This window comes from Camellia sinensis, chromosome 6, assembly GCF_055761805.1.
Source record: "Camellia sinensis isolate YWXY chromosome 6, ASM5576180v1, whole genome shotgun sequence".
NCBI lineage: Eukaryota > Viridiplantae > Streptophyta > Magnoliopsida > Ericales > Theaceae > Camellia > Camellia sinensis.
The window spans coordinates 112,413,997-112,439,061 of record NC_138966.1 but is presented as its reverse complement, the minus strand read 5'-3'; the positions used below and the strand labels follow the sequence as shown (position 1 = coordinate 112,439,061).

Sequence of the window (25,065 nt, the reverse complement as noted above, 5' to 3'; positions counted from 1 at the left end):
CCTGTTTGGTGGATTCTTGCAACTCCTATAGTTATGGCCCCATGTCCCACAATTACCACACTTTACTATTGTATTATGCTTTGTGACTTTGGTAGGTTTAGTAGGTTCATATGGTCCCTTCCTTCTAGCAGTTGGAGACCTTCCTGGAGGCTTATGATAAACATGAGGTAATGGGGGTAATAATCCAGTCTTGGACCACAATTTAGGACCATTTAGAGGTTGTATCATGTTTTCATAAATCTTTAAATTGGTCTCTATCCAATAGCATTCATTCACATTGACTGGTACTTCTTAAGTTACTATTTGGTTTACTAGAATGACTTTGAACAAGAATAAAATAACTATTCTTTGATTTCCTAATCGAATAATCATTTCCAAAAATTGGTGAATGTTGATTCCATTCAAAACGCACATTCCCTACTATTTTACCAAACAAAACAAGAGAATGAATATTCCAACATAATGACCACTCTATTCTAACCTTCATTCTACTAAACCAAACACCGCTCTATCTAACATGACTTCTTGTATATTTTGATGTCTATAGCGATTCCGGTTTAGACCCAACCCATTTGATGTTCTGAATTTGGGTTTTAGGGTTCTATATTGTTGTTTATGTCTTGTTTCTCTTTTCTCTCCTTGAGTTCGGCTATTGGGATGTGTTAGCCGTGTTTGGAACAAGTTGGCACCTTGTTTTTCAAAAACCTTGTTGCCTAGAATTTTGTCTCTTTGCTCGAGCGCCACTTCTTGTGCTCGAGCGGACTTTGGAAATCTCAGTACTTTTGCAGGTCTGCAAAACAACTGGGACTTGTTATTCTTCCCTCGAGCGAAACTTTCTGCGCTCTAGCGGTTTGCACTCGAGGCTCGAGCGTTAGCCTTCTGTCTGTAAAACTACTAGGAGTGTGTATTCTGCACTTGAGCATAACAATTTATTGTGTCTGGGCGCTCGAGCGTCGCATCTTGCGCTCGAGCGGACTATGCGTATATTAGTTCGTAAAAGTCATTTTTTACATCACTTTTTCATATCTCTCTCTCTAAAACATTTCAAAACCCTAAATCTCTGTCTCTACAAATATACCAAGATCTACCCATTTCTCCACCCTACTTCCTTTGTTAAATTTTAAAGCTCACCTAGAGCTTTATTTTCATCCAAGTAGAGTTGAGTTTCGGCTTCAACCGAGTTTCACCCTTGTTTGTCTCGTCTTCTAGCTTTGAGGTAGTGATTCTCTACACTCTTTTACGATTTTTAATTAAGCTATTTGCTTTTATAAAACAATCTTGTGATTTTGGAAGATTTTGAATAAACCTAGGGTTTTGGTTTAAAATCAAAAGAGGGGTTTTTAAATGGATGGGTCGAAAATGGTTGTGGGAGAGGAAATGAGTTTGAGTTGTGATTAACTTATTGATTTTATACTTGGAATTGATTTTGGAAGAAAACGGGGTTTTGCCCTAAATGTCTCAAATATTTATTTTATATAAATAAATGGAATTGATTTTGAAAATGTGAAATTGGATAGATATTGTTATGGATGGTGGAGTTGGATATGCATTATTACTCACATCTTAAATTTTTCAAAGATTATCTATATTGAAGATTTTATATCTACTTAGAAATATCTATTTTGGGTTATCGGTGGAGGATAGCTATGATTGTTGTAGAAATTGCATGAGGATTAGGTGAATTGAAACTAATTTCTCATCCATATGCATTGAACATTATTGCTCATTTAATATATTGCAAATGTATAATTTTGAGAAAAAAAAGGTGAATGTTGGAAAGAGGTATGTATCACCAAGTTAAGTTTTGTGTCCAGGGTGAAAGCTTGAAAAACACGTGTATACATGGGAACCGGTTCCCGCGGACGAAATATCCGTAAAATGGCAATAGTAGCGCTTGAATAGGTTACGTACGTTTACATAAGTGCTGTTTAACGGTTTCCGGCGGACGACATATCCGTGAAAAGCTGTATCGGTTGAGAATTCCCCTTTGTTTCCTATTGTAAAGGACATAAATTGAGAATTTTGATATAACCTGAGCATGGCATAGTCTTTGGGGAAGAAATGTAAAACATTTTGACATGAGCATTACATATGCATTTCAACCTTATATCTTTGTTAAGATTCATATATTGTGTTGGATTATTTTTATTGGGTTTTGGCTCACCCTATATGGGAAAACCATTTTCAGGTATTGGTGAGATGCTTCTGCCAAGGTAGTAGCTTGGGAGGATTAGAGCAAGAGCTTCACTTTCATTATTTTGTATTTAATTTTGCACAAGCCTAGGGCTTTATTTGTATTAAGCTTAAGACTCACTTTTGATGTACCCAAGCATTGACATTGTTAGGTTTTTATTCTTGGCAATCCCGATTGACAAAACTTCTTTCAGTTGTACTTATTTTTGCACTTTTTATTTCAATGAGGCTATGAGTTTTTAGATGCGAATCCAACCCGAATTGTGCTTTGTAGAGAAGTTTGTGATGTTAATGCTTTCAAGCTTGCCACTTCGCTAATTATGACGGGGATCGAGCTGCCTGGTTAGCTCGCGAGGGTCGAGGGGGCAGCGCCACTTGGTGGGTCCAGGGCAGCGCCACGGCGGGGTTGAAGGGCAGCGCCCCCGAAGCAAAATGCAAAAATACATTCCAAGTTGCCTGTCCGCTCGAACGGACATTCCCCCGCTTGAGCGGAGAATGCCGAGTTCCAGAAGTTTATTCGCCTGCAAAAATACTAGATGTTGTTTTTTACCGCTCGAGTGGAACTTTCCACGCTCGAGCGTATGTCCGCTCGAGCGGCCAATCTGACACTCGAGCGGAGATCGCGGGATAGATTTCTATAAATACATGTTTCAGTCCAAATCTAGGATCAACTGCTTCATATCTTCTTCTTGGGTTCTAGGGTTTATATCTGGAGATATTTTGCTAGTTTTCTTTGATGTTTTGATTGAGTATTCAACTCATGGTTTAAAGAGTATACATCAAAGGATTATTTGTTTGTTTTACACAAAAGAGAGAGTTGTTCTTCGGTGGATTCTGAAGAATTCGAGCCTAAAGCTTTGGTGGATTCCGGAGTGGCTCATCGTCAAGACAATTCCGAGGTGAAGACGGGGTTGGAAGAGCCACATAGGGGTTGGTTCAATTCGAGCATGGATTCGCTAGGTAATTGAGAGTATACCTGTGTAATTCCTTTATATCTTCTTAGTGGATTGTTTTGTGGCTGTTGCCCTTAGTTTTTTTATCACAATTGGAGGTGCTCCAATTGTGATTTTTCCACATTAAAATCGTTGTGTCGATTTGTCTTGATTGTTTGATTGGGATTGTTATATACTGCTTAAAATTGATGCATAATCACAAATCAACATCTAGGGGATTTCTAGATTTTTCAGACTTGGAAAGATGTAAGCCTTTAGGGCATATGGTTATTTGTTTAGCTTTCATTTCTCTTCACTATCTCGTAACACATGTTGTAGATTCAGGATGTACCGTTTATGAATGTATATCGCATGTGTCACCTTTTGTATATTAAACTCTGACTAATGAAAGCTTCTCAATCCCATTATTTTGCTATTTACTAGTTGTTATGATATGGGTATATTGTAATTATTTTGGGGCGTTACAATGTCTGTCCACCTTGACTCCATGTAATAGCTTATATTTGTTGGTGCAGCACACACACCATATTTGAAATAAAAATCTCCAGCACCTCTACCTTTTGTTTCAAACTTTTTCACACCATCAATGAAAACTATGAGATTTCTTTTATCCACATTATGGATTAAGTTAACCCTAAACCATTTATCATAAAAGTCTGTATCCACAAGATCACCACTGTAGTACCTCATGTCCCCATTGTAGATCCTTAGTACGATAGTTATTTCATAATTGGTCGCACCATGGATCTGCACAATTGTAGCACCGGAGGTTAAGTTTGGGACGAAACCATAGCCTTCAAACTGCCAAACTCCAGATGAGTAGTCAAGGCCCTACGCGAAAGATCGAACTGATAAATAGGTGTGTAACGTAGCAGAAACATGTAAAACCAGAATTTGTAGTAATGAAATCACTACAAATCTTCTATGATTTAGTTGATTCCACGAAATTATGCTTGTCAATGGTTTGGGTTTCATCCAAAACATCGAATCCGTTTATTAAACTCTGGTCCTAAACCTGATTAAAGGCGTATATGTCTAGTCCGATACAAAAATTAATCATATTTTGGATGCCTAATTGAATTGGATCGGGTTGAATTCCTATGAATCCGATTCATTAACAAGTGCAGACTACCCGAACAAAAGGAAACATTGAGAAAAATCTATATTATTCATCCAATGAAGAACCCCCAAGGGATTATAATTGTTATTTGACAACCATAATGCAATCAATTTCTTGCTAATCACAACACTAATTATTAAATCAGAAAATTATCAAATTTGGCGAGTTTGAGTTATGCTCAAATTTGAATATTAGAAAGAAAAATGAAAGTGCCAAAAGAAACTACATTGAAAATTAAAATTTCTAGTAAAAATTATAAACAAAATGATCTTTTCTTAAAACAATAAAATCACTAATTTAAAGCCTAAACGACAAAATCTATTTTAAAAAACTTAGGTTACAACAAATCGGTGAGTTTTAATTATTAGGTTGTTTCCAATCAAACACAGGTCTCTCATAGCAAATTAGCCAAGCCGCAAACCCATAGTTGATATTTTGTCATCAACCCACTCAAGCCATGTTTCTTTAGATGGATTGGATTAGATGATATTATCATTCTTAGGACTGTTAGTGTAACGCCCCACTTTTTGTTTCACGGATATCATTACCAATCCATTATTATAATACAATTTTAGAGATAATATACAGAAGTTCTAAATATTAACAAGGATAAATAAAGGTAGATTCTCTCATTCGATTACATAACGAATGCAACAAGAGATATATTTAAAGAAGTTGCTCGTGTGCTTACATCACTACATAATAAAAGGAAGGATTCAACCCTTCTACAACAATAGCGTTCTACCAACAAATACAAATGGTCCCGTGGCCAACAAATAAAGAAGATCCTTGAGCTTGAAACACTTTTTGACGTTCACCTGAAAAAGGATTAGCAACATGGGATGAACATAAAGTCTAGTCGGGATCCCAACATGATCCTAAACAATAAAAACTTACAGATTGCTATGATCGTGAATGCTTCACCTCATACTGTATAAATAATGTGACGGTTTATAACCAAAGGATACTGTTAGGTTTTTGCTATTGGAAATCCCGTTTGACAAAACTCCTTTCAGTTGTAATTTTATTCGATATTTTTATTTCAGTGAGGCTATGAGTTTTTAGATATGAATCCAACCCGAATTGTGCCTTGCAAAGTTGTATCAGAAGTTAATTCTTTCATGTTTGCCACTTCGCTGACTATGTCGGGGATCGCGACCTTTCAGAAGTTTCACTCACTTGTAAAAGTACTGGGAGTTATTTTTTCCCGCTCGAGCGGCCATTCCTGCGCTCAATCATAGATCCGCTCGAGCGGCCATTCTTGTGCTCAAGCGGAGATCGCGGATCTGTTTTCTATAAATACGCGGTTCAGTTAGATTTTAGGGTTACAACTTCCAGATCTTCTTTTTGGGTATTAGGGTTTTTATCTGGAGCTTCTTTGCTTGTTTCCTTTGATATCTGTGAGAGTTTAATCATGAATTGAATGGATTATATCAAAGGATTTTGTTTGTTTTATTTATTCAATACAAAAGAGAGAGTTGTTCTTCGGTGGATTCTCGGGAATTTGGACCTGAAGCTTTGGTGGATTCTGGAGTGGCTCATCCTTGTGGATTCGACATCGACATTGTGGATTCAACGTTGCGCAAGACAATTTCGAGGTGAAGACAAGGTTGGAAGAGGCACATAGGGGTCGGTTCAATTCGGGCGTGGATTCACTAGGTAATTAAGAGTACACTTGTGTAATTCCCTTTGTCTTCTTAGTGGATTGTTTTGTGGCTTTTGCCTGTAGTTTTTTATCACAATTGGAGGCGCTCCAATTGTGATTTTTCCACGTTAAATCGTTGTGTCAATTTGTCTTGATTGTTTGATTGGGATTGTTATTTACTGTTTAAAATTGACACATAATCACAAATCAATATCTAGGGGATTTCTAGTTTGTTCATATACTTACATAAATTCTTTTCCTAAAATGAACCAATTTACTAAACAATATAAACGGTTCACAATTACTTCTCATTTTCCATCTTTAACAAAATATCACATAATAACCGTTTTGCTTTTGAAACAAGTTCTCAAAGATCTAATTTCCTTATGCTCCTTACAAACTCAATGCATAACTTACATTCGTCTCCAACACGTTCATCACATTTTCGGGTCTTAGGCCCAAAGTTAAAGAGATACATCCAACAATTTATTTGACGCACCCACATGTACACATAAACATCTAACTCAAGAACTGAAAACAACACACACCCAACCACTACCTACTCAACATATAAGACAACTCGGTCTTCTGGGGCCACAACCGTCATAACACATGACATACACAATTACACTAAGACAACAATAATAAACAAGCCCTGTTTTACCTGCCTTATGAACGGTAAGCCAAGGGTACATCTTTCATAACGAAATGCCAATTTACCAAACATCGGCTGGAAGGTAATGGTACCTCTACCAAGTTCTCCAGGCGCTAGTTGGAAGGTACTGGCACCTCTCATTCGAGCGTAGCCAATTCTCCAAGCACTAACTAAAAGGTAATGGTACCTTTGATTCTCTGCGCAGTATTCGTTACCAACCATCACAACATGTTACATGCACAAATAACATAAGTGTAATACATACACCTAATCTATTCAACACAACTATGTTATCCTCCACCGATGACCAAGGACAAAACCTCCAAACATATGTACTTAATACAAGTAATACAATAATCAAATTCTTCATGAGACCTTAAGTCCAATCACAACAATAGAAAGAAGATAAAACGTTCATAATCCAACCTCAAATTCATTTCAAAATTTACAAGGTGTTATCATTTCTTTTCATTTCAAAAATCGATTCCCTTATTTTCCAAGTTAACATATTCCAATCTTTATTCCAAAATTCATTCGCTTCATTTCACAAAACTAAAGCCGTGGACATCAAGGCCATAATCCATTTCAACTTAACATGATTAAATCCAAAATAACTCCAATACCATGGTTAATTCTCCTTTTTTGCCTTTAACACATTTACACAATTCATAATTAAGAAAACCATAATTATTTATCAACTTTACCCCTTTATAACTCATTAAATTAATAGTATTAAAATTAGGGCTTTCTCTCCTTTTCTACATATACACATTTAACTACTCCCCAATGAATCAAACAAACAGCCAATTTAACAATTTGAACCCCAAATGGTCAAACCCTAGATCCCCTTTCATGATTTTCGAAAAATCCATAATAGATATGATTTTTATGCAATAAAATCTACCACATGTCTATTTATAGACGAAGTATTGAAAAGGAGCACGAAATCCCTACTTCTTGAAACGAATAGAAGAAAAGCTGAAAATTTCATGGTGACGAAAACACAATCCGCTCAAATTAAAATGAAGCCCTCATCACCCTCTACGTTTTGGTCTATACGACTAGAAGTAGAAAATGGGTGAAAATAGATGAAAACCAAGCTAGAAAGCTTAAAATGATCAAAAATGGCAAGAGGGAGAGAGAGGCGAGAGAAAAGATCTAAAAAAGTGATTTTTCCATGCATTAACGGGTTATATAGTCGAATAGACTGCGAGCGCGAACCTTGAACCGCGGTCGCGACTAGGCCGCCTAACATGGTCACGAGCGCGACCATGGATACCATGGGCGTGAACAGAGAGAAAACACGATAACAAGTGCGACCAAGAAGACCACGGGCGCGATCAGCACATTCGCGAGCCCCCATCGCGGGCCACGCATCCCGTCGCTGGCGCGAATTTGAGTGCTACATATTCCTGTATACTACATTTTGTTAGGAATTGATACAGCTAATCAGGATTGGTGAAATGCAAAACACGAATAGAAAATAAAAAATAAAAAAATAAAAACGATACAAGCACATAGGAATACAATGATTTACGTAGTTTGTCCCAAAACAATAGTTACATCCACGGTTGCTTCTATTTTCATAATGATTTTTTTTAAAAAAAATTAAATGATACAAAGACAGCCCGTCTTATGATCATTAATGACATTTTTCATTGAACACTATTTTAAAACGTCACTAGTTGTTAATTTTCAGACACAGTTTAAAAATTGTCACAAAAAATGTCACTATAGCAACAGTTTAAAAAAATCATTACAAAAAAAACGTCATTAATTTTTAACTTTCAGCGATAGTTTGAAAAATTTATCATAGAAAAAATACTAATTGTAAGTTTTAGCGACAATTTATTTAAATCGTGACAAAAAAAAGTCATTAATTATCAATTTCTAGTAACATATACAAAAAATCATCACAAAAAATTATTTTGAGTGACAATTTTATCAGGATTTATTTTTAATAGGACTTAGTCTAACTGGTAAGACCTAATGATAGTTTATTCAAAAATATATAAATTAGGGTCATTTTTCACAAAGTCATATTCCTAAATGTTATGTTCCATTTAATCCATCTTCTTTTTTAATATTCCATTAGGTCCTATTTAAGTTAATATGACCAAATCACCCTTTCAAACTTTTTGGGCGTGTTTCCATTTTGAAACCAATACACAATAAAAAATAATAACGGACTCTTATTTCATGGAGAATATTTCTCCCTCATTCTAGAGAAAATATCTCCCTTATTTTATGGAGAAAATCTCCCATTTATTCTATGGAAAAAATCTCTCCCTTATTCTAGGAAGAAAATCTCTCATATTTCCAAAACCCTAAATCGTCTACCTTACTCTAACATGAACAAGCAATGTTACGAACATTCGCATCAATCGAAGTGTAGACATTATGAACATCCACATTACTGGTGGTTTCTTATATTTGTATACACATAACCATTGGCTTAATGTGAGTTGTGGTAAATAAATGTTGATATGAACTTTCACATTACAGATGCATGCTGGTAAAATAACACGTTGTTGTTTGCACTTGTATGACTATTTCTGAATGTGAATATTAACATCGATTAATAATGTGATGATCACAACACTAATTGCAATACATTACAATGTGATAATTCACAACAAGCAATGACTCCTTATAATGTGAATATTCACACCTTATAATAATCATGCAAAACTCATACAATAATAAGTGATATGTAAACATTCACATTATGCAATAATCAGGCAATTATCAGTTTACATTGCACGTCATGCAACCATCACGTGCTTCTAATGTTGAAGTTCACATCATCAAATGCAAAACATTAAAATCTGATAATTCACAACAACAATAACTTCAATAGATGTGAACATTCACATTCACTAAAATACCCACCCAATAAGCATATGCACACTGATACATATTACCATATCAATTCAATTCGAAACAAAAAGTCGAATCCAACTTTAATAAATTACTGAACATGAATCTCTATCAAACACATACATACATGCAGTTGCAAAACAAAAATGGTGCTAACCTTCATCCAACAATTCTGAATGAATCCATCTGTTGGATCTAGGACCACCGCATAACATGCAGAATGAAGATGATATCCCACACCACAACCACAACCACAAGTGCATGGCTGCACTTTGAAATTTTCATGTCTTTCTCTCTCTAAATATGAGAGATGTGTGTGTGTGATGAAGACTAGCTAAGCCTGGTATATATAATAATGGAAGAGTTAATTTAGTTGGAATATTGGAACTTTACCATTTCCAAGTTTGTGACTTTGACTTTGCTTTCTTGTTTTCTTCTCCAACTACGGTATAATACGTTATACAGAAGAGAAAAAAAAAAAAAAAGAAGTGAAGTTGGGTAATATACAAAAATAAATGGGGCCTACGTGTAGGTCTTATTGTTCGATAAGTTCTATGATAATTAATGATATTTTTCATCATATACTATTAAAAAACGTCACTATAGCAACATTTAAAAAAATCAATTAAGATATTTAAGGCAATAATTTTTAACTTTCAACGACAGTTTGAAAAATTCATCACATAAAAAATCACTAATTCTAAGTTTTAACGACAATTTATAAAAATCATGATAAAAAAAAGTCATTAGTTGTCAATTTCTAGTAACAGACGCAAAAAATCATCACAAAAAATTATATTTAACTACAATTTTATTAGGATTTATTTTCAATAAAACTTGATAAGAATTAAGTCTAATTATTAAGACCTATTGGTAGTTTATCCAAAAATATATAAATTATGCTTTGCAAACTCTCATTTGGAAATAGGCTATTTTAGTAAATTTTTAATTTTTTGGTTAAAAAACGAGATAAAAAATGTAACGCCCTCAAAACAATTACATTAAACCCATCAATATAGACATGCATTGATATATAAAAACTCCACATTCTTCCATTCATCAAAGTTCCATTACAAAAAGTATTACATGTTAACGACAAAAGCAAATGCCCTACGGGCTTACAGCTTTCCAAGTTAACACTTGGTTATAATAAAAGAGTACTAACTCATTTACACATAAAGCCCTTGGCTTGAATTTACATGTAATACACCAAAAGAAATAAAACAACAAAAGTGTGTCCGCCTCTAGCCTCCCAAGCTATGTCCTTGGAGGTGGCATGCTACCTGTACCTGAAAATGATATTCCCATATAGGGTGAGCCACAGCCCAGTAGAAATACACTAAACCAAATATGAACAGTGACTAAACGATTAGCAGTTGATAGATGGCCAACACTGATACTTTCTCTTATCACACTTTACAGTTTCATGACATACAAGTCCACGTTACAATTCATTTTTCCAGTTCCTTTCAATTCTCATTTTATAATCATGGCTCAGAACCTGGCCAAACAACTCATATGAGACAATGACTCATATCAAGCACTTCCCCATTTCATAATAGATAAGCATACTAGCTATATCACAAACCAACAGATAAGCATACAAGCTATATCATCAATTCCACAGATATGCATATGAGCACTATCACACTTCCAATGACAAGCATATGACCTCTGTCAACACATTACTAGATAAGCATATGAGCTCTATCTACGGAGTCCATCCCCTATCTCCTCCCAACAACATCCGGTTTAGAGGTCCATCCCCTATCTTCCCCTAAACCGTGGAGTACATCCCCTATCTCCTCCAACACAACACAATGCATATAAACAATAATTATACACATCATCACACAACACATAAATTTAACGTGTTCTTTCAATCATCATACTCAATGACTCATTCCAGTGATTAGTTTCTGTTTGCCTAATCATCATGCATTGTCTACAACAATCACGACTATCCTCCATCGATAGCCCAAAGCAGTTATTTCTATACAGAAAATAAATGCAACAATGGATATATAATCAACATTTCGACTAGGTGAGTGATAAATAATCCAACTACACCCTTTAATCGCTTCCCTTTCCAATTTCCACATTCTCAATTCAATGCCTCATTTCCAACAATTAATTATACAAATTAATCAATCAATGTAGTTAGGGCATTTTCCATAATCTACATTTCAACCCTTAGGTTCCATTTTCATTAATGTCTTAACATTTATTTTACTTTTCCATGCCAAACATGCATCTAGGCTTTATATAGCTAAAACCCCAACTTTTATAAATTTACACAAAAGCCTCAAACTTTCACAAAATTACCAAACCAACCCCAACATCTCAAAATATCAAAATTTAAAGACAAAGCTCATAAAGAGGAGTAGGATATCCCTACCTCGAAGTTAGAGCTCGGATGGAGAAGAGACCAAAACCAAAGTGCTCCAAAGACCAAGATTTTCGGATCAAAACGACGCCCTCGACGATTGTAGACGCGCCCGCGTGGGACCCTCGCTACAGTTCGAACTCGATTTGTGTCACGGTTCTAAGTCTGAACCAAAGAGTCCAAATCCGGAAAATCGTTTTGAGAAATAGATTTTTTTTGAAAAGAAGTGCCAAACATGGACTGCTTTGCCAGATACAGAGTCGCCACCTAAATATTTTAAAATGGGGAAATTTAGGAAACCCTGACTCGGTGCCAAAGGCCACATGTCCGTCATCACCAAAGTTGCCTCGGCTCGGGAACTTGGGTACGATTGGGGAAGGTCAGCTATGAGCACCCCCTCTCGCCCGATCCAAAGATCGGCCTCTACTAATCGTGATATCCGTTTTTGAAAACGTTATGTGTTCTTAAACCAATTATTAGCCTAGAATTACTATATTATGCGCGCAGCAAACAAGTATAGACTAGATTGCCTAATTTGGAAATAAGCATTGCATATCCGTTTGTTTTGACAAGATGTTTTGGAATTTGCTACTCGCAAGTAGGCTAAAACAGGGATTTCAATGAGTTTTTCCAACTCAAACAATCCAACCTTCACCCACAGGCATTCAATCAGTTTATCATATAAGCATTTAGCCGCATGGCAAGCATACTGTGATGTTAACATTCACACGCATGCGGGATGCTAAAACATAAATACTTACATCGTACTCCATGCCAAAACAGTAAACTAGTTAGCAAACATTCATGTCCTAGTTCATGTTAGATTGCCTAATGCAACACATACAGGATGCAATTAGATAGGCTCGGCTAACCTAAGCATGGCATATGAAATGCGATCAACTATCACATATTTACTTTGAATTGAAATACAAATGCAGTTAGCATGATGTACCAAGCCTAATGCATGCAATACAAATACATGAATGCACGCATGCATAGCATAAGGTGTGCTAAATTAAACGTGCCCTAATCTACCATCATAAGCAGGTAAATAAAAGGGAAGAACGACGTGAGGTTGGAAGACATACACACACTCACGCACACTTATTACAGATTTGCCCTCACTCGGAGGGACCAAATAAATAATACAAATTAATTAACTACACAAGCTAATTAAATATTACAAATTGCCTAATCAACTAAGCAAATTAACTAAAGCTAGAAAAACAGTAAACCGCCTCGGGAAATGCACCGCCATGCGTAGGCTGCCTCTGTTTTCCTTCCTTCACTCCTCTGGAGGCTGCCGAAACCTCAGGACTGCTTCCTTGGGTTCTGGGAGACATCACCGGCTGCATGGAATTGCCACCGGCAGTGTGGTGTGGTCACCGGCACAGAATAAAGCTGTCGGCTGGTGATTTACTGCCGGTCGGCAATATATGCTGCCGGTCGGCAAAGAAAGCCTGCAGAACCTGCAACACACAGCAACAGAGGGCAAGGCAAAGCATGGCAGCACCATTCAAGGCATGTATGCACCAATCATGTCCCTTATCATGGTAATGACTCAAAGGGGCATGTGCCTCGATTCTCGGACCACCAATCACGCATTTCCATGCATGATGGCCCAAAGAATCAAGTATGCAACATTCATGTCAAATGAAATGCAAACCAATTAAGCAAAGCAAAGCCCAATTCCCATCATCAAGTCAAGGAACAAGGCATGCATGTAAGATGCAATGCAACCTAGGCATACAAGCTAAGGATGCAACATGGCATGGCAAGGCACTTATGCAAGCATACAAGCATACATATGGCAATGCAAATAGATGGAAAGATGGACTTATACATGATTTAGGCAACTCCAAATAGGCCTAAAACAGTGGCCAAAGTGCTACAATGAGGGACCAAAACACATGCACACATACATATATTGAAAGGCCAACACTTAGGTACAAATTGAACAACTCTCAAACACATTTGAAAGAAGGTATTCATGGACAAATTAACATGCATTATAAGCCCTAAAATCATGCTATAAAATGATGCCCGAATCATGTTAAACAAGATAGGCAAATGCATGGAAGCATGGTCCAAATACTTGAGGCAAGTCATGAAGCTTTGAAGCACATTTAGCATAACAATCATAGCATGCATTAAACAACTAAAAACAGATTTTTAGCATGTTAAAACAAGGCTAAAGGACTACTTAGATGGCATCTAAGTGGCTCCAATTTAGAGGCATGCACAATGGTCAAAACACGGAGCATGCAACACATGCTTTCAAAGCATCAAAGGGGTAACTAAAGCAAGCATACAAGCATACTCTAAGGTCTGAAATGACATGGTGGATAACTCTAAACCACTAAATCAAGACAAGAATGTCATGTTATACATGCATATACTTAAGGCCAACAAGCCGGAATGCAAAGGGGCTATATTAGGCATACCAAATCCGACCCAAACAACCATGGACAGACCTAAAACATGGCAAAATATGCACAAAACCTTCACAAGACTAAGCCTAAAACATGCTTGAACAAAGGCTAACAACCTAAGGCACATTAAGGTATAAACATGGCATTACATGGCAACTATGCTAAGCATGCATGGAGTACCAAAACCAATAAAAAATAGAGGTATATCACGACATATTAAGCATGGAAAGCAGCCAAGACATGGTCAATACACACTCTATCACGATGCTCTCTCAAGAGGCCAAAAATGGTCCATTTCAAGGACAACAAAGGGAGGGGGTGGCCCTCCCCTTTCGGAGACTTCAAGGCACCATCTTTACCACTGAAATCCCTTAAGATTTCAGTGGTGAAGAGGCCCAAACACCAAAGTCTCGAAACTCACACAAAATAGCACAAAATGGGGCCTTTCAAGGCCTAGGAGGGGTCAAACACCTCCAAACCACAAAACACTCTTAATAAATAGTCAAGAGGGCCTAAAAACAGAACTTTTTTGTATTATACACTAAGCTCAAAAACGATTTTAAGATAGGTAGAAATACAATGCAAGATTGGGAAATAAAAAGGCTAGATTCTTACCTTTGAAGTCCTCTTCAACAATGATGCTCCAATGGCCTTCCTTAGGCTCCAAACCAGTCAAGAACCTCAAGAAGAAGCCCTTAGAACCTTAGTTTCAAGAGGAAGGTGAAACACTAGGTGCTTGTGTGCAATAGTATGGACTAAAACACACACAAGAGTAATATAGAGATAGGATGTGTATATAACTCAAACCCTAAAACCAGAGCTCAAACCCTAACAATGGCTGTCTAAACCCTCTAAAATATCTCAAGTCTCTAACCTTAGCAACAAGAGAGAGCCCCTCTCTTTTTAGAAGCTTCTTGTCTTGTAAAGCTTACAAGACAAGCTTCATAAGAGGGAGATCCCTCCATACACGTGTATGGAGGGGAGCAAAAGCATGACAACTGTCTTAAAATATCTGCAAAAGCAGATGCACAGTAGTCGGCCGGCCAAAAATGCCATTTTGGCCAAAAAGAGTGCCGACCGGCACTAAAAAGTGTCGACCAGCACTAAACAGTGCCGACCGGCAATATACATTGCCGGTGGAAGCAAAAACCAGCCGGTGGCCTCTAGCCACTGCCGGTGGTGGGTGGGGATGGTCTACAAGCCCTACCTTGCCTCTCAAAGGCAAAATGCAAGTGTTTGGTGCAAAACCAGACACTAAACGGTCGAGTTCGGAGATCCTGAGGCAAGGCGCGTAGCCGAGGCCTCCGGGAACTCCAAACGAACACAAACATGGATGATCACCGAGTGTTCAAACGGTGACATCCAAGTCTTGAGGACGGTCAAAAATGGGGTGTCTACAACGATCAACACAACTATTACAAAGGCCGAAGGTGAGGAACTCACCCTAGCTAGATCAAAATCTAGAGAAAAGGCAAGATTTTAGAGAGAGGAGCTCTCAAAATGGCTTTTAGAAAAAGTAGGAGAGAGAAGGAAAAGTAAAAAGTGATTTGAAATCACCCAGCGGATAACTTATATACGTATGACCCGCTCGAGCGGAGAACACGACACTCGAGCTCCAAGAACAAAAACCTGGACATGCTCGAGCGCAATAAGGCCCGCTCGAGCGCCAAGACACAAGAATAAAGCACTTCCGCTCGAGCGCGAAAACCAGTCCGCTCGAGCGTAGATTTCCCCCTCCCAGAACTTATACTCTGGAAGTACTACCCGCTCGAGCGCCAACCGACCCACTCGAGCGCCATTGCTCGAGCATAAGAAAACCCACTCGAGCGCAGAAATCACATCTGTAGAAGTTTTGCAGGAACACGAAATACTGGAGGTATGCAATCTCCGCTCGAGCACAAGAAGACCCGCTCGAGCGGATCGCCTAAAAACTGAACAACAAGGAATTGAAACCAAGGCCTAACCAACCTGTAACAACCTTCCTCAAAACATCCTAAAACTCAATCAAGGGGAATTAAAGGACGACAACAAGATAGATACCACTACCACTTCACGGAGCCGAGTCCGGAATACAACAGAACAGTAAAGGGACAACCGGGATCGCTATAACCTCCCCCCCTTAAAGAATTTCGTCCCCGAAATTAAACACAAGTTTTTCAAAAACAAGTTTTATGCATTCTCAATAATATGACAACGTAATATTAAACAACCCGACCCATTACCGGTCAATTCCATCTCTTTTCAAGAGGCATTTCACAACAAATATTACAAGTGCATTAACAACATGCAATTTTCGTCCATTTCCAACCATTTTCAGCATATATGGTTCACAGTTCATATCATAATCAATATACATGATATAGCTCCAATTCTACAATATAGCCAACATATGCAATATCATAATCAACTCCCATACCAAGGCAAGTTCTACAACATACTTCCATTAAACCAAAACATTACCAATGTTTTACAACTTAAGACATATATAAAGTTCTTAAGTCCAACCACATTATAAAGTTTAAATACAAGATTACTCATCAACAAACAGGTCCGGATATTTCTCGCGGACCTTCAACTCACGTTCCCAAGTGGCTTCCTCCACCCCGTGATGTTTCCACAAAACCTTTACCAAAGGGATGGTCTTGCCACGCAGGACTTGATCCCGCCTATCCAAGACCCGAACCGGTCTCTCCTCATACGAGGCATCCTCATCTACTTCTAAGTCGGTCCAATCTAACACATGCGATGGATCCGGCTCATACCTCCGAAGCATACACACATGAAACACGTCATGAACTCCGGATAACTGAGGCGGTAGCGCTAAACGATAAGCAACCTCTCCAATCCTCTCAAGGATCTCAAAAGGACCAATAAACCGAGGGGATAACTTCCCACTCTTCCCAAACCTCATCAAACCTCGCCTAGGTGATACTTTCAAGAAAACATGATCACCTACCTCAAATGCCAAAGGCCTCCTCCTACGGTCGGCATAACTCTTTTGGCGACTCTGGGCTGTAACAAGCCTCCTACAGATAAGTTCAACTTTCTCCGTCGTCTCCCTAAACAACTCCGGACCCAACAAAGGTGCATCACCTACTTCGACCCAACAAATTGGAGACCTACACGGTCGGCCATACAAGGCCTCAAACGGTGCCATACCGATACTAGACTGAAAACTGTTGTTGTAGGCAAACTCTACCAATGGCAAGTGCCTCTCCCACGTCCCACTAAAGTCAAGGACACAACCTCGAAGCATATCCTCAAGGATCTGAATAGTACGCTCGGATTGCCCGTCAGTTTGAGGATGATAGGCCGTACTAAAGGTCAACTTAGTGCCCAAGGCACTCTGCAAACTCTGCCACAACCTAGCAGTAAAACGAGGATCTCTATCTGAGACGATCGTCACTGGGACCCTGTGTAACCTCACTATGTCCCGAATATACAAGTCGACGAGATGGTCTACCGAATCTCTCACTCGCATAGGAATGAAATGCGCCGACTTAGTCAACCGGTCTACAACCACCCAAATAGCATCACTACCCCGCTGAGTCCTCGGAAGACTTACAACGAAGTCCATAGTGACATGCTCCCACTTCCACACGACAATAGGCAAGGGTTGCAACAAACCCGCTGGCCTCTGATGCTCAGCCTTCACTTGCTGGCAAGTAAGGCACTTCGATACGAAAACAGCCACATCTCTCTTCATACCCCGCCACCAAAACTGGCGACCCAAATCCCGATACATCTTAGTACCTCCGGGATGCACCGCAAGACGTGAATGATGAAACTCTCGGAGTACTTCCTCTCGGCAAGACTCCGGCACAAACAAACGGTCTCGGTATCTCACACTCTGGTCGGGATACACCGTCAAACCCTTCTCAATCTTCCCACTTGAGATCTTCTCTCGGAGGGATTCTACCTCAAGGTCACCTCTCTGCGCCTCTAACACTTGAGTCACAAGTGTAGGCTGCGCAACAACAAAAAACAAGGCCGCAGCCTCAACAGATTCGCTCAGATGCAAATCAAACTCGCCAAGTGCTCCCAACATCCCCCATTCCCGGATGGCTATACAAGCTACATCACTAATGGATTTCCTACTGAGGGCATCAACCACAACATTGGCCTTTCCCGGGTGATAGTGTAACTCAAAATCATAGTCCTCAATGAACTCCATCCATCTTCTCTGCCTCAAATTCAAGTCTCTCTGTGTAAACAGATACTTCAAACTCTTGTGGTCTGAGAACACCTCGAACTTTTCACCGTAAAGGTAGTGCCTCCAGATCTTCAAGGCAAAGATCACCGCTGCTAACTCTAGGTCATGTGTAGGGTAATTCTTCTCGTGAATTTTCAACTGACGTGAGCCATAAGCTACCACTTTTCCCTCTTGCATCAACACACAACCCAAACCCTCTCGTGGGGCATCACAGTAAACCGCGTAACCCAACCCTCTCTCCGGAATAATCAAAACCGGAGCGGTGGTCAACCTAACCTTCAACTCTTGGAACGACTTTTCACAAGTCTCACTCCACACAAATTTGACTCCCTTCCGAGTCAGTCTAGTCAACGGCGAAGCTAGCCTGGAGAAATCTTTCACAAACCGACGGTAATACCCAGCTAATCCCAGAAAACTGCGGATCTCAAACACACTCTTAGGCTGTGCCCAATCTTGCACTGCCTCAACCTTGGATGCATTAACAGACACCCCTTCCCCGGATACCACGTGGCCTAAGAATTTGACTTCCCTCAGCCAGAACTCACACTTCCCAAACTTGGCATACAGCCTATGGGCTCTAAGTAACTCAAGCACTACTCTCAAGTGTGCCTCGTGCTCCTCCTCTGAAGACGAATAAATCAGGATGTCATCCACGAAAATGACTACAAAACGATCCAAGAATTCCCGGAAGATCCGGTTCATCAAGTCCATAAAGACTGCCGGTGCATTGGTGAGTCCGAATGGCATCACCAGAAACTCATAATGGCCATACCGCGTATAGAATGCCGTCTTAGGAATATCCTCCTCCCTGACCCTCAACTGGTGGTAACCCGATCTCAAGTCTATCTTAGAGAAACAACGGGAACCCTTCAACTGGTCAAACAGATCATCTATACGGGGCATAGGGTACTTATTCTTGACCGTAGCTTGATTCAACTTCCGGTAGTCTATACACAATCTCAAGGCACCATTTTTCTTTTTAGCAAAGAGGGCCGGTGCTCCCCACGGTGAAACACTAGGGCGAACAAAACCCTCATCTAGCAATTCTTGGAGCTGAACTTTCAACTCAACCAACTCTGTTGGAGCAAAATGATAAGATGCCATAGAAATCGGCGCCGTGCCGGGCACTAAATCAATAGAGAACTCTATCTCTCGATGAGGTGGCAAACTAACGAGATCCTCGGGAAAGACATCCGAATACTTACAAACCACCCTCGGCAACACAAGCTGGGTCTCATCACACTCACCACTCTCAAAGCTAGCAAGTAGACCACTAAGCTCACTTCGCCCTCGCGAATCATACCCCGGTGGTAAAACACAACCAACCCGGTCTCCCAAGAAATGGAACCACTCCCCGCTCAAGGTACATAACGTGACCCTCTGGCGGTAGTAATCGATAACAGCCCGGTATGACGATAGCCAGTCCATACCCAAAATAACATCAAAGCCCTTCATGGGCATGACAACAAACGGAAAAGGAAGCCTATGGTCGGCGACCTCTATATCACAACCTCTAACACCTTGTTTCAAGATCAACTCACCCCCAAGAGGTGACACTACACAAATAGGAGATGCTAACTGTGCCAACTCCAATTCCAAAACAGATGCAAATGCAGCAGATACAAAAGAATGAGATGCACCCGTGTTAATCAACACACTAGCAACCGAGTTGCAAAACAGAAAAGTACCTCTCACTACTGACGGAGCCGGTACTAAATCCTGCGCGGTAACAGCATACACGCACCCTGTAGGCCCCTGATCCACCTGCTCACCCCTCGGAGCATACGACTGCTGCACTGACTGAGATGACGAAGCTCCCGGATTGGCCCTCGAGGCCTGCACAGACTGAGCTGGCTGAAATCCCTGCGTCTGCCTAGAACCAGACGCTCCCAATGTGGCACTCAACTGCGGGCAAAACCTCTTCAGGTGCCCGGGTTGACCACACTGATAACAAGACAAATGCTGGCCCCTGCCCTGACTCTGGCCCTGAGGTCTAGCTGAAGAAGAAGCAGCTCGCTGACCCCCTCCCTTCTGCGGGCAAACCGAAGACTTGTGACCCAGCTGGCCACACGCAAAACAAGTCAGGCCTCCCTGACTACCTCTCCCCGAGCCTGCACTCGGCACCGGAAAGGTCGATCTAGCAACTCCACCCTGAGACTGCTGAGGGTTATAACCCCTCTGTCTCCTGCCATCACCCTGACCCTCCTGGCCCCACTTGGAGCCTCTGTGTTTCTCCTCGTCTTCCTCCTGCATCATAAGCTCCATATGAGCTGCAGCATCCACTAAGTGTCTATACTCTCGGATGTAAGACCCACCAACCCTCAACTTGAGGCCCCGCCTCAACTTCTGCTCAAACTCATAACAACGGCGCTCTTCGGACGCCACCAACTCAGGTGCAAACCTGGACAAACTAGTGAAAGTGGCCTCAAACTCTGCCACAGACATGCCCTGCTGAATAAGCCGGCTAAACTGATCCCTCAGCTTCTCCCTAGCCACTGCAGATAAGAACCTCTCCTGGAAAGCATTTACAAACGCCTCCCATGTACCACCAACACGAGCCTTCTCGTACTTCCACCATTGACCCGCATCTCCCTTCAGCTGGAAAGATGCCAAGGTCACTTTCAATGCTCCGTCCTCGATGCCAAGCATCTCGAATGTCTTACTCATTTGTTCCAACCACTCGTCAGCCTTCAGTGGCTCCTTTGGATCCCCAACAAACTCATCCGGGTTAGACCGGAAGAACTCCCTCTTCAAGAAAGAAGACCCTGCCTCAACTGCCTGATTCCCAGCTCTGAGAATACCCAAAGCCCCTGCTATCTCTCGTGCCAAGGCACTCATAGCCTGCTGGCCCGCTGGCTCGGCCACGTTGGCCTGACCAACACCCTCCTGCACTGCCGGAATATCATCCGGTAAAGGTGCTTCCTGCCTCGCAGGCCTACCACGCCTAGCACCTCTTCCTCGCCCTAACATCCTAATAAAGGTAATACAGAATGTTAGCACATTCACAAATGTGCCAAAACTAAACACTCACGTCCTAATGCATGGACAACTGTAATTCACTCCACGTAAGCACATAAACACATAAGCACTTACGAATTTCATCTCCGGATAATGATAGCCCGAGGCGTTACTAGAGTTCCGGTCAGAAACAGCATTGATCAAGTGTCTTTCCAACAAGACTCATAGAAACCCAAGGATCCAATCAACATCCTAGAAACTAAATTCCATACCCACATAGTCACATAAGCATGTTATCAATTAAGCATGTAGCATATAACACTACATCTAAGTCTCTATCAAGCGAGACAAACCCATTGTGACCCTAATCACTTCCCACGTACCCAAAGTATTCGAACCCGGTACGCTCTGATACCAAGTTGTAACGCCCTCAAAATAATTGCATTAAACCCATCAATATAGACATGCATTGATAGATAAAAACTCCACATTCTTCCATTCATCAAAGTTCCATTACAAAAAGTATTACATGTTAACGACAAAAGCAAATGCCCTACGGGCTTACAGCTTTCCAAGTTAACACTTGGTTACAATAAAAGAGTACTAACTCATTTACACATTAAGCCCTTGGCTTGAATTTACATGTAATACACCAAAAGAAATAAGACAACAAAAGTGTGTCCGCCTCTAGCCTCCCAAGCTATGTCCTTGGAAGTGGCATGCTACCTGTACCTGAAAATGATATTCCCATATAGGGTGAGCCACAGCCCAGTAGAAATACACTAAACCAAATATGAACAGTGACTAAAAGATTAGCAGTTGATAGATGGCCAACACTGATACTTTCTCTTATCACACTTTACAGTTTCATGACATACAAGTCCACGTTACAATTCATTTTTCCAGTTCCTTTCAATTCTCATTTTATAATCATGGCTCAGAACCTGGCCAAACAACTCATATGAGACAATGACTCATATCAAGCACTTCCCCATTTCATAATAGATAAGCATACTAGCTATATCACAAACCAACAGATAAGCATACAAGCTATATCATCAATTCCACAGATATGCATATGAGTACTATCACACTTCCAATAACAAGCATATGACCTCTGTCAACACATTACTAGATAAGCATATGAACTCTATCTACGGAGTCCATCCCCTATCTCCTCCCAACAACATCCGGTTTAGAGGTCCATCCCCTATCTTTCCCTAAACCGTGGAGTACATCCCCTATCTCCTCCAACACAACACAATGCATATAAACAATAATTATACATATCATCACACAACACATAAATTTAACGTGTTCTTTCAATCATCATACTCAATGACTCATTCCAGTGATTAGTTTCCGTTTGCCTAATCATCATGCATTGTCTACAACAATCACGACTATCCTCCACCGATAGCCCAAAGCAGTTATTTCTATACAGAAAATAAATGCAACAATGGATATATAATCAACATTTCGACTAGGTGAGTGATAAATAATCCAACTACACCCTTTAACCCCTTCCCTTTCCAATTTCCACATTCTCAATTTAATGCCTCATTTCCAACAATTAATTATACAAATTAATCAATCAATGTAGTTAGGGCATTTTCCATAATCTACATTTCAACCCTTAGGTTCCATTTTCATTAATGTCTTAACATTTATTTTACTTTTCCATGCCAAACATGCATCTAGGCTTTATATAGCTAAAACCCCAACTTTTGTAAATTTACACAAAAGCCCCAAACTTTCACAAAATTACCAAACCAACCCCAACATCTCAAAATATCAAAATTTAAAGACAAAGCTCATAAAGAGGAGTAGGATATCCCTACCTCGAAGTTAGAGCTCGGATGGAGAAGAGACCAAAACCAAAGTGCTCCAAAGACCAAGATTTTCGGATCAAAATGACGCCCTCGACGATCAACACAACTATTACAAAGGCCGAATGTGAGGAACTCACCCTAGCTAGATCAAAATCTAGAGAAAAGGCAAGATTTTAGAGAGAGGAGCTCTCAAAATGGCTTTTAGAAAAAGTAGGAGAGAGAAGGAAAAGTAAAAAGTGATTTGAAATCACCCAGCGGATAACTCATATACGTATGACACGCTCGAGCGCAATAAGGCCCGCTCGAGCGCCAAGACACAAGAATAAAGTACTTCCGCTCGAGCGCGAAAACCAGTCCGCTCGAGCGTAGATTTCCTCCTCCCAGAACTTATACTCTGGAAGTACTACCCGCTCGAGCGCCAACCGACCCGCTCGAGCGCCACCGCTCAAGCATAAGAAAACCCGCTCGAGCGCAGAAATCACATCTGCAGAAGTTTTGCAGGAACACGAAATACTGGAGGTATGCAATCTCCGCTCGAGCGCAAGAAGACCCGCTCGAGCGAATCGCCTAAAAACTGAACAACAAGGAATTGAAACCAAGGCCTAACCAACCTGTAACAACCTTCCTCAAAACATCCTAAAACTCAATCAAGGGGAATTAAAGGACGACAACAAGATAGATACCACTACCACTTCACGGAGCCAAGTCCGGAATACAACAGAACAGTAAAGGGACAACCGAGATCGCTATAAAAAAATTAGTATGTGTGGAATGACTTTTTAACTTTTTATGAAAAGATGTGCAAAAAGTAGAGAGAAAATATAATCTTTGACTTTTTTATATAGTTTGTTGGCTTTTTTTATTTTATTAATGACTATTTAACTTTTATGCTAAAAATGATGCTCCCAAACGAGTTAAATCCCAAAATCTTCAATTATAATAGTTAATTATTTACATTTTTAATTAAGTTGTAATGTGATTATTTTGTTAAATGTTAAATTTAGCAAAGAAATTTTGCCATGTGATGCGACCCATATGTGGGGCATTTTTAAGGGCATATATGTAACTTTAATACATATGTTACTCTCTCTAATGTTTTCTCTTTTTTTTTTAATTGTGTTTTCTTGTCCTAAAAAATATTTCATGTATGAGACGAACATGTCATTTTTGTCAATCAATTTAACACTAGACTAAACATAAGGACTACATTTTTATTTTTTTAGATAAGGAAAGCAATTACAAAACAGAAGGGACCTTAGATGCAACCAACAACAATAAGGATGAAGGCATAGCTTTTAGCTTCTATCCAAACACGTGGAAAATCAAAATCAAAGACTAACCTACATAGGCAATGGGCCATAGAATTACCCTCCCGATACACAGGCGAGACATATGAAGACGGGAAACTAAAGTAAATATCGGTATAAAATGCAAGAGTGCAAAATATAATTTATGTATAAAAAAAAAAAAAAGAAGGTATAGAAAAAATGAATTTTTTGTGTAACTGTGCCAATATAAGTCCAGCTCGATCAATTCGATTCACTTAACAACCCTACAGATACAGATGTAAGATAAAATATTTGCATCTATCGCAATTATAAATACAAATATTTTATCTCACATCTATGCAATGACTAGCATTACTTTCTGTATGCATAAACTTTTTTTTTTTCTTTGTACACAGCATTCCTGATCAAGGCTACTGAGTGGTCAAAAGTTGCTAAATGCCCCAATCATTATATATTGTTTAGATGAGTATTCATAATAGGTGACTCAATTATTAGATCATTTAAGACTA

General features: G+C 39.7%; 1 protein-coding gene across 1 annotated transcript in view; it reads right to left on the bottom strand.

Annotated features, from left to right (window-relative positions):
- Positions 1–512: 512 nt before the first annotated feature.
- Positions 513–25,065, bottom strand: part of LOC145793502 (citrate-binding protein-like) — a 134,275-nt gene continuing 109,722 nt past the window's right edge. The window contains exons 3-4 of the mRNA XM_082876344.1: positions 3,615–3,977; positions 513–539 (exon numbers count right to left, since the gene is read on the bottom strand). Of these exons, the coding sequence (XP_082732470.1) occupies positions 513–539; positions 3,615–3,977 (390 nt within the window). The remainder of the gene's footprint in view (positions 540–3,614; positions 3,978–25,065) is intronic.